General features: G+C 31.2%; 1 protein-coding gene across 2 annotated transcripts; it reads right to left on the reverse strand.

The window, feature by feature from the left end:
- Window positions 32-7,934, reverse strand: LOC18610206 (truncated transcription factor CAULIFLOWER A). 2 transcript variants are annotated; one of them, XM_007045734.2, is made up of 8 exons: window positions 7,509-7,926; window positions 3,262-3,340; window positions 2,902-2,966; window positions 2,319-2,418; window positions 2,184-2,225; window positions 2,041-2,082; window positions 1,327-1,439; window positions 32-366 (listed from the first exon to the last, which is right to left on the reverse strand). In XM_007045734.2, exons 1-8 carry the CDS (start codon window positions 7,691-7,693, stop codon window positions 267-269), a joined length of 726 nt encoding a protein of 241 aa, XP_007045796.2. In that variant the 5' UTR covers window positions 7,694-7,926; the 3' UTR covers window positions 32-266. The 2 variants fall into 2 exon arrangements, with proteins under 2 accessions (XP_007045796.2, XP_017969958.1); XM_018114469.1 differs by lacking the exon at window positions 1,327-1,439 and having other exon boundaries at window positions 7,509-7,934.

Here is an 11,169-nt window from a genome sequence, read left to right on the forward strand (position 1 = left end):
TATAGCTGCAATGGAAAGTCTTGTTATGAAATGGAACAACAAAGGCAACAACTGGATTTAAAATATATGAGAAATCCAAGATCCAAATATATACTTATCATCAGAATAGATATGTCAAATCAAACAGACATAAAACGCATGAGTTTCAAACAATTTATCCTTCTCATGCTTTTTCTTTTTTTTTTTTTTTTGTTTAACCATAATGCATCTATGTCCATATTCTTTAGCGGCGGGCAACAACAAGCATTCTTATATCGTACTACAATTCATGCAGCAAAGCATCCCAGATTGCACGAATAGATAGGTTCAAGGGTAAGCTCAAGTTCATTCCTCCTCATCTCTGGTGCTTCTTCCTGGTATGTTCCACTGCATGGTATAAGTAGAAATTAAAACCAGTAAGTAAATCAATTTTTTACCCAAGTTATACCCACTTTGCAGACAACCTACATTTTCCAAAATTATCAGAGACAAACACAGTTTAGAGTTACAAAACAACCATATTCTACTTTTGTTGGGTGAATCATAAACTAATAGCCTTCCTCTACTTATTTTCTGTTTTATGATGTGGGGACTTTTTTTGACAAGAGTCATCTTGTTTTAATCTGTTTAACAGTCGGTGCTACTGCTCTCTCTTTGAGTAGTAATTGTAATTATATTCACTATTAATGAAATATTTGATTTGCTAAGAAAAAAAATAACCTTCTTCTACCCTTTCAGTTAAAATAAAAATTAAGTATATAGCCCCATACTAAGGAGAATGGTTGTAGACTCTGAAATAGAATGTTTTCAATTGATACAAGTAAGAACACTTGATATGAAAAATCCTAATATCAGACTGAAAAAAGTCATCAAACACCGGACTGCATCCCATAGCTTGGCACTTTCTAAACAAAATATCAAAATTCGGGTCAAAATTACTGCCACGCATGAATCGTTTCAACCCCATCAATCTCAAATTTTAGTAAAAGAGCATATAAGAGCAAAAACTTCTCTAAAGTTATGCACAAACATAACATCACCGATGATTGTTCTCAATTTTTCCATCATGTTAAAAATATATCATTTATCCTATGACCTAGACTGCTCGTTACAGCCAAGAGATGGTTACATTCTCTGAAATAGAATGTAGATTTAGCGTTGAGATGACCAGTTTAGTCAAACAAAAAGTCTTCCAAATAAAAGGGATATGAATTTATAGAGCGGAGGTCCACTATCATTCAAATTCATATCTTAGTAACATTTGTAAGAATGGAACAAAATCTATGTTTATGAAACTTTTAAAGAGTGATGCTGCACTAGTATCAAATGGCTTAAAGAGATGTTTACCTAATATTCAAACAAGGATGTGGCTGTGGCAGCAGAAAGGGTGATGTGTTGAGGCCATGGCCTTGCTGCCCCCACTGAGACTGCTGCGCAACAGTCTTCTCCTTCTCCTTGATCTACATGCAAAGACAGACTACTTTATCGTTATGTGTTTCACTTGATGGACGATGACATTTCACACTCAAGCTCTTAAAAATGATTTGATGTAGAAGAAGGAAGGAACAGTCTTCAATAAGTTACTTAAGGTAAAGGAGGTAAATCAATTACTGAGTTGGTATGTTGAATAGGTGTACTTGTCATTGTGGTCCTTTTTTTTTTTTTGCTCAATTATCATTTTATTGATAGTAACTGGTCTCAAAGGATCAGAATATGCACACCACGACTAAACCAGATAGGTCCAGTGATATAGAACTTACACGCCTGAAACATCACCATACACCACATAATAGGTTCATTGTGGCCTTTTAGTTGTGTGTTTTGGTGAGTATCTTGTAATTTATCTAAGGATATGTTTCCAGTTAAGGAAAGTTTAACAGGGTCTTTATATTCTCATATATTGGATTATTAGGCGTTTTCATTTTTCAGAAACGTGTATTTTCCAACTCATACTTATGAGTTGTGAAGCTGTTTAGCTATTATCTATAAATAAAATGGATTGATTAAGCAAATAATAATAATAATAATAATGAAATCATGAACATGAAAAGGGTAATTCACCTGCTTTGCTAGCATGGTGTTTTGCTCCTGTATTGCCTTCTCCTGTCATAAACATGATTAGAGATTACATATGAACACGATTGAGAGTTTTTGTAATGGATCTCTCCATGTTGGCAAGCAAGTGATGTTCTGAGAGTCCTTACCTTTCTCTGAAGCTCAGATATAGACTCATACATGAGTTGGTTCTGCAAGAGCCACAAATTTCGTCACTAAAACCGAAAAGAAACAACTGTAATTATACTACTATGACTGGAAAAAAGGACAACTGTTAAGCATACTTTTTTAGATCGAATGTGTTTAAGAGCAGTATCAAGCTGCTGCTCCAAATTCTGCAGCTCCTTGAGACTCAAAAAGTCTAAATCTTCTCCCATGTAGTGCCTGGACAGATTTAAAGATTCAACCAACTAATTAAGCATACGCTAAAAGAAATTCTAAACACAAGCTGCAATTTTGAAGAAGGACATTGTCTCTCTTTGATAATGTGCATATTAAGCAACCAAGAAAGCATAGGCTGAAAGTGTATAGCTACTGTGCATATGGTGTAAAGTTTAACTTTTATATAGGGACTACTGTTTTGTACAGTAAACTTGGTTGCATTGGGATGAGTTTGTATTTAGGTAAGAATCAGCACTGGGTCGATGTCAAACAGAAAATTGTCAAGTCTGATCCTAAATGCAACCAGGATAGGTATGACCCATCTTTTGTATACGCAGGGCACCTACTGTCGGGGAACACCACCCATTGCAGCTCCCTGCTTGTCACCCATAGAAGGGTTCTTTCTGTAAACCCCTCTTATGATATGCTAACTTAACTTTGCCTCTCAAAAAAAAAGCAACCATGCAATCAGTTTTAAGTAGGTACCTGTGATTTTTCTGCAAGAGCTCAACCTTAGCCTTAAGTCTGTTATACTCCATGGACCAGTTCCCCTGCACAGTAGCGAGGCAGGTTGTCAGGTTGTCAATGCAATGAATTAGCAATGCTAATGGTTAATTGACCTACTTCCAAAACAATAACTTTAATTTAAAGCTTCATGTTCATTTATTATTGTACCAGAAATCAACACCTATGAAAGTAATCAGGAGTTACAGAGACAGCTACCATTTAAATGCTGTAAATGTACTCACCAACCCCAATCCTTTTTTTGTTGTCAAAATGCTATTAGACACTGTATAAAAAATTATACTGAGAACTGCCAAAACTAAACAGACGTGAAAGGTGTACCTGAGATCCTGGCTGAGTAGCGACAAGCTGTCTTTCAGCATAAGAGTACCTTTCATAGCGTTCAAGTATCTTCTCCATGCTGTTGCAGGAAGGAAAAGTTAGCATCAAGGACCATACTTTTCAGTATCTCCTCTAGTAAAACTTGTTCTAGCTTTATTATCTTTTATATATTTTTTTTATTAAAAAAACCCATTTAAATGGACTATTTTTCATGCCATAATATGCAACCAAGTAGACAAATTCTCTCTTTTTTTTTTTTGCTTTATATTTTTCTGTTGATGCAAGAGAAGATCACCAAGATTCACTCTTAAAGCAACATCAACATTACAGTACACGATCAATAATTAGCTACTGATGATTTGTCAAAAGAAAAACATCAATCAAAGCCATGTGCAACAGTTTTTTTTTTTTGAATGGTAAAGATCAGAAGAATTTATTAAAGAGAATCAAAGTAATCAAAGTCTGATCAAAGGAGAAAGATCAGAAAACCAGTCGTTCCAGAAACAACCCAGGAAGGAAAAAAAGAAAAAGAAAAAAAAAACCACATCTCAACAGCTGAGAAACGGCAGGCACCAGCAGAAACCAAGAAGCAAACCCGCTTGAGAGACAAAGATGACAAAAAGCAGGAGGGTCAGCCACCAAAAGAAAGCAAATCAAGAACAAAGGAGCCAGAAAGCACCACCCAGCGAGCCCATGGCAGGAGAAAAAGAAAAGGAAATCACAAGAGCAAAACAGAATCGAGCTCAGAAGGGAGAAGCAGGATCAATCACAGATAGAACACAAAACCAGCAGAAGGAGAAAAATTACAGGGCAGAAACCAAAAGATTAAGAGAGCAGAATGAAAGGATGATCACGCCTCACTCCCTTGGCAAGAGAGTCAGCAAAGTAGTTTCCCAATGGAGGAGTATGAACGATCGACCATACAAAGGAGTTTCCAAATCCATGTGCAACAGTTAAAATCAATACTACACAAACAGTTGCATGACTAACTAATTAATTTCCAGTCACTGACTATAATTACATTAACTTAACATTCATAAATGCCTTCATTAGTCATAATTTTTACATAGGGATTGTTGTCTCACGTCCAACCTTAAAGTTTATATATGCTAATTCACCAACATATGTGAATTTCAAATACAATACGTGTGTACGTTCATATGTACCAGTTCTTTTTATTTGAATAAAATATATTTTTCATTGCCTTTTAACGCAATCGATTTGTACCATAAATATTTTATGCTTGCATTGTTACATGCAGCTATATTCTTATTAGCATCAAAGCTTAATATTTGACATTAACTAAAAACCATGGAAGCAAACCTCTTTGTTCTTTCTTTCTTTCTATCTATTTTTTTTTCCTTTAATGGGAATTAAAGGACTCTACCCAATTAAAGCATGGAAGCAAATCCAAGCACTGAAGTCAACTCCCAGTGAGTTTTACTATCTTTGTTAAAGATATAACATCTCATTTTCAGTACAAATTAAGGCTGGGATTTCAGCAAGATTGAGCTATATAAATTACAATCATGTCCATATGGTGAAGGGAAGATTGAAAAATTATATAAAATATTAAAAAAATAACTCTTTTTTCAAAACTGAAAGACTCAAAAAAGGAAACTTAAAAAATCAGAGGTCAAATCGTGTTTAATCGAGTATCACTGAACTGAGTCAGGATAACTTAGTCCTTGGTAATGGTGCTTCACAGCATGGGTTGAGCAATTTGGTTTGCAATGTAATGAGAATTATATGCCACTGCACAGAAATTCTTTAAACCCTCGCATCATAAAAAAGAAAGGTCAATATTGCTCTTTTGATCACAAAAATCTAGGATTTAGCCTTGCAAAAAGAAAAATCAGACCCCCCAACAAAATTAACTCTTACACTATCCAGTTTCATGCTTGTAACCTTCAATTTGTAATGATGTGATCTTTTTTTTTTTATAATTGGGAGAGGGGGATTCGAACTCTGCTCTTTAGGCAGAAGATCATGCACTAATCAATGAGCCAAATGCTCGGGTGCTTGTAATGATATGATCTTTTCCTTCTTTTTCATCAATTAAATTGCTTTATGTATCACCTAGTGAATATAAATAAGTTTGATAGGTAAAAGTTTTATTTGACAGTGCACAAGCTTATATTTAAATTCATGGATACATATATATAGATATATATATATATATATATATATATATATTGGTTGGCATTTTTTTTGGGCTTAATTAAAACCATATCAAGTTTTATTATTTTTCAAAAGTTTTTTCTTTTATAATTGAGCTTTATTTATCCCAAAGAAACAGAAACCCTACTACAAAGAGAATGAATATATATATATATATTGTAATTTGAATTTTAATTGGTTATGGACTCCCAATTCCATCATAATTCCTATTTTCATTGAGGATAATTAAATTAGTTGAGCTTTTATCTTCTCTCTATTAAATTAAAATCTGATTAAATATTTAAAAATTTTACTCATATATACTTCAAATTTTATATTTAAAATTAATAATTTATTAATAAAATAAAATATATGAAGAAAAATCACAGATATAAAAATTTTAAAAGAATCCTTATCATAGCTCCCCAGCTTAAAGGCAATTCATAAACCATTTAAAACAAATTATTTCATCATTTTTGTGTTCTTTTTTAATGCATTGGAATAAATATACAAGAAAGTGTAAGAAAAAAAGAAAGCTTTGCTGATTGCTCAAATGTCAACATTATAAACTGTTTATTGTATTTGGAAGATTTTATTCAAAGATCAAAAACCCTAACATATATATTTTTTTTTTTGCTCGATGAAAAAGAAGATTTATTGACATCAAAATACTTAATATTTAGAAAACTAGAAAAATTAAATACTGAATATTATTAGTTTCAATCACTATAAGAACTGAACTAACATAATAAAAGAAACTATATTTAATACTTCTGAAATTTGACAATTAACTAAGTTGAGTATAATTAACTAGACACACTACTTTATAAATATAAGTTTCAATGTTAATTTTACAAATATTAAATTACATGTATATATTAAACAAAAAGACTATAGATAAACTTAAGAAAAGCAGATCATTGAGATATAGTATAATATTTTCATACCACTTTCTCTAGTTTAGGCAGATATCAAGCTACATTTTTCCAGTCAGTCCTGGGATTCTCCTCTACGAAGGAATCTAGAGATATCAAGTGTAAACCCCTCACTTTGTCCCCCTCCCAAAAAAGGTGCAAAATGCCTCTTTTCTTTTCAAATTACCAAAAAGATACCCTCTTTTTGGCTTGTTAAAGTTTGGACTTTGGAGGTCCTGGATCAGAGTTCTACAAGGCCAGAGGTCTAGGTTCCAAGGGCTGGAGAAGAGAAGATGAACCGAAAAAGAAAAGAAATAAATTAAGTAGCAAAAGGAGAGAAGATCTCAAGAAGGTGCAAGTTCTTCAGTTGATTTATTAATTGCAAGACAAATTAACCCTTTTTCCGAGAGAAAAAAAATCTAAAAAGAAAAAAGACAAATATATGCATACTTTAGGTTTCTTTTGAAGAAAATATAAATGTTACTTAGGGATGGCTTTTACCTTTCTTTTAAGATGGCAAAAGCAGACATTATTGTATTTCCTCCTACTTGAGAAAGTTAGACCGTCGGACTAAAACCAAATACTGAGAAGAAAATAAAGAAATAAAGAAGCAAATTCCTTGTTGTTCCGCTGGTCAATAACTTGGTATGCCAGATGTGACCAAACTTCCCCCAAAGGTTTCCCTTCTTTTGCTAGTTCAGGGTCCCTGAAACACTTCTAATACTGATATGGTCATGTTATATTATTAAAGGCCTTCTTTTAGCTAAACTGTTAGATGCCTTAATTTTTGCCTGTGAGCTTTGCATGAAATCCAGGGAACAGCTAAAAACCATGTTTTATATCTATTTTCAGCTCGTTGACTCTTATGAACAAGAACAATGAAAAGGACTCGGTGTATTCCTAGTTTAATCTTATGTCTTTTCGGTCTGAATATATCTTGGAAAGTAGTATGCAAAAACTATAGAAAAAGAATGTTATGTCTTTCTTTTCTTTGAAGGGGAAACCTGTACAGGAACATAAATTGGGTAGAGTTTGTAGAGAAGAAGAAGAAGAAAGATGTTTGCACCAAACTGAAGGGTGAAAAAAAGGCCTTAAAAGAAAAACTAACAAGCAGAACAGAAACAGGCCAAAGGAAGGGGAAAGAAAAAACCCAGAATAAAAGAAAATGGTTACCAGGAATCACTGGAGTATTCAAAGAGCTTCCCTTTGTGAGAGAAGACAATCAAAGCGACCTCAGCATCGCACAAGACAGAGATCTCATGAGCTTTCTTCAACAACCCAGCTCTCCTTTTGGAAAAAGTAACTTGCCTGTTGATCTTGTTCTCTATCCTCTTCAACTGAACCCTACCTCTCCCCATCTCTCTCTCTCTCTCTCTGTCTTTCCTTTCTTCTTGAAGAAAAGGCAAAAACCCAAGTGAACCCCGAAATAAGCAAAAACAAAGACTCTGAAACTGGAAAAAGGAGGTAGGAAGATCAAGTAAAATACCCAACTAGGAATTCCCTTTCCTCTTCTTTTTCCCTCTTCCTCTAGTTTGCTAAATGTGAAGTCTGTCTGTGAAAGCATGCACACATATATAGAGTAGGGAAAAATCCAGGGCACCAAACCAAACCAACAACTAAAAACAACCCAACCCCGAAATCCAGAAATAAAAGCGGTTTTAGGGAAAGTGGGTTTGAGGTTTCGGTAAAAACCGGAGTGGTTTTTTTAAGAATGTGCTGTCGACTTCGCATTGGTTGGCATATCTGTCCAGTCGTTACTGTCTGCTGTCGGTACTCCACAATTTTCTATTTATTTTCTCTTCTTCTTTTTTTCTTCACTTCTCCTTCTTTTTTCTCCTAGATAGGTTCCTGCCAATATAGGCCTATAGATGCTAATATCTTCAGTGGCTGTACGGAACCCCTGACCGTCACACACTTCCTGCTGACGGCGGAGATCTTTTCTTTTTTTCTCCTTACAATTTTAATTATGTTTATTAAATACAATAGTTAAAATAAATAATTACTTTATATAAAATATATGAGTGAAACTAAAACCATCAAGTCAAGTCAAGCAGTTATGATAACATGTGGCTAGGGTACCGTTAAGTTATCTTTTCTTTTTTTTTTCTTTCTTCTTTTGATAAGATAAGATACCTTTTAAGTACCTCGTTTATCTTAAAAGTTAGGTCTATACAACTTTTTCTTTATTTTCTTCCACAAAATGTCTATGGTAGGTAAGACAATATGTTATTTTCGAAATATCTTAATTCGAATTCAATTCTTTAATAAAATATGTGAATTTTATAAATATTTAAATAAATTATTTGAATTATTATCTAAATTCATTCTTGAATATCTTAGACAATATCTTTTAAATACTTAAACTTGTTAAATATCTAATTAAAATAAATTTTTATATGTATTATTAATGAAAATTCAATTAATAAATTATAGTTATTTCACAAAAAAAAAATTAAAGTCTAAAATCATATTTATAACAAGTTAATGAATTTTAGTAAAGATAAATTTATAAACAAAAATATATATAATTAAAAATTTAATAGCAAAAAAAATTTATTATTTATAATCGAGTTCGGATAATGGATACTCTAAAATAACTACCCGACCTCAATTATAAAATACCTTAATCTTACTTATTCGTATTGAGTAAATAAGGTACCCAATAATAAAGTTATGTCTTGATTTATTTGTGTTGATCAACTAAATGAACGTTTATATGTTTCAAAAAAATTAATGACCATACCTACCTAATTTAGAATTTTAGATTTAAAAAAATAAATATTTTTTATTTTAATGAAAATTCTTGATTGGTTGAGAAAAAAAAAATAAATGCATATAAATTTGTTGTACCAATTCTTTGCAAAAGATAAATAAATAACTTTTATTTTACTTCGATGTTATTTAATTTTTCCTACTATTTATAGCTAAAATACATATTAAATAAATTAATTAACAAATAAAAATATGTACTTCCTTTTTCTTTCTGCTTCTAGTTTATATTTGTTATTATACTTATATTCTAGTTTATATTTGTTATTATACTTATAGATGATATTCTTTTCTATTTTACATATAGGCTAGTAGCATTATGGTATGAACAATAGAATTGAATTTATTATTCTTTATTTAAACTATATGGTATTAATGTCCAATAACTAGAATAGTATAATTGTATACATTAAAATATGTTTTAAGTGTTAGAATTGAGTCAACTTATTGGATTAATATCAGCATATTTATATTCATCCTTCACTATTCTATAGATACACCCATAGTCAAATAGTGTCTATCTCCCTAAATATGATTAAAATATCCACATATTGTACTGAAATAAAAGAACAAAAATATAATAGTTACGCATGATAATTTGAATGAATATAAGGTATATGTATCTCCTTTTCAAATTTAAATTTCGCTCTCTCAAAATTTTACTTGGTGACAAATATTTATTAGAATTAATCTAATCAATTTATCAATTGGACCAGTTGAGTTCCTCTTAAGAAACTCAATATTCTAATTATTTTAGTTTTGAAATTCAATTCCAAATTATTTAATCCATTGAACATATTTTGTACTCTCCTACGCACTTGTAGTTGTAGGGTGTCTACTTGAATTTATCTTTCTTTTTTAATTTTCTATAATATAATGATTGAAATGTCTAAATATTGTACTAAAATTTAAAAAATACTAATTTTTTTTTTTTTGCTCAGCCAAAATAAATTTTCATTAAAATCATTGTGACTACAGTAAATGCAAGTCTAAAGGCTAACTAGTACAAGCATCTGCAAGCAACAGTTAACAACCTATTGCGACAAAAAGACTAAAAAGAAGCAACATAGTGAGGAAAACATCAACATAAAGAGAGAGCTCGAAGATAAGACTAACAATGGAACATAAAGAAAGACAGCAACATAAGAAACATTCAGCACCTTACGAGCTCACCACCAAGCAGAGAAAGGAGCAGAGACATCAACACCATACCTAGCTAAGGAGTCAGCGAATGAATTACCTTCTCTAAAGAAATACCAATTTATTACAGTTCAATAAATCAGTATCTCAAAAACAACTAAATAAGCACCTTCTTATCGTCAGCTCTCAATTTAAATATTTGGCTAAATTCTGTATGTGTATGCATACACACACACACACATATATATATTCAAGTAGAGAATTGCAAAATCAATCAATCCAATTAAGTGCAATTTTAAAGTTTTTTAAGTGTATTAATTTCATATAATTATGATTTTAGGCTAATTATATTATTTGTTCATGAAACCAATCAAATATTTATATTTCCTCTTTTCTTTTCTTTTTCCAAAATCCAATTGTTTGTGTTATTAAAGCTTGATTGTCAAATTTTGATAATACACCCAATGAAACCTAACCCCATTGACAAGAAAAAGATCAAGTATCTAGTTAATTTAATTATAATTATAATTAATTTAACCTTATATATATTATTATTTTTTAGTTATATGTTATTTGATTATAATTATAATTCTTTCCCACATGCATTTATTCCTTGTATTTTCTCTTTTTTGTGGTTGATAACTAATGTAAAATTCTATTAGCACGTTTGCTTCGCAGAATATAATTAAATATAATAGAATAGGTGGTATATGAGAATAGAATAAGGTAAAAATATAATGGAAATGTTATTATATAATTTAGTTGACGGAATGGAATGATCTAGAAATTGTTATTATGACTTAATGTAATACTTGGTTGGTAAAAATAATTTTGGAATAACAAAACAAAGGTGATAAAAAGACAAAAATACTATTTATTATAATATATGATTAATTTATTTTATTTTTAAAATATGATTTTTTAT

This window comes from Theobroma cacao, chromosome 2, assembly GCF_000208745.1.
Source record: "Theobroma cacao cultivar B97-61/B2 chromosome 2, Criollo_cocoa_genome_V2, whole genome shotgun sequence".
In the NCBI taxonomy this organism is placed as follows: domain Eukaryota; kingdom Viridiplantae; phylum Streptophyta; class Magnoliopsida; order Malvales; family Malvaceae; genus Theobroma; species Theobroma cacao.

Bases quoted from the DNA above. Each gene is read 5' to 3' on its own strand.
- LOC18610206 (XM_007045734.2), bottom strand. From the start codon at position 7,693: ATGGGGAGAGGTAGGGTTCAGTTGAAGAGGATAGAGAACAAGATCAAC. The intron at 2,226-2,318 runs GTATGCTTAACA...TGGCTCTTGCAG, and splicing joins AACACATTCGATCTAAAAAA to AACCAACTCATGTATGAGTC. The intron at 1,440-2,040 runs GTGAATTACCCT...CTTTGCATGTAG, and splicing joins ACACCATGCTAGCAAAGCAG to ATCAAGGAGAAGGAGAAGAC.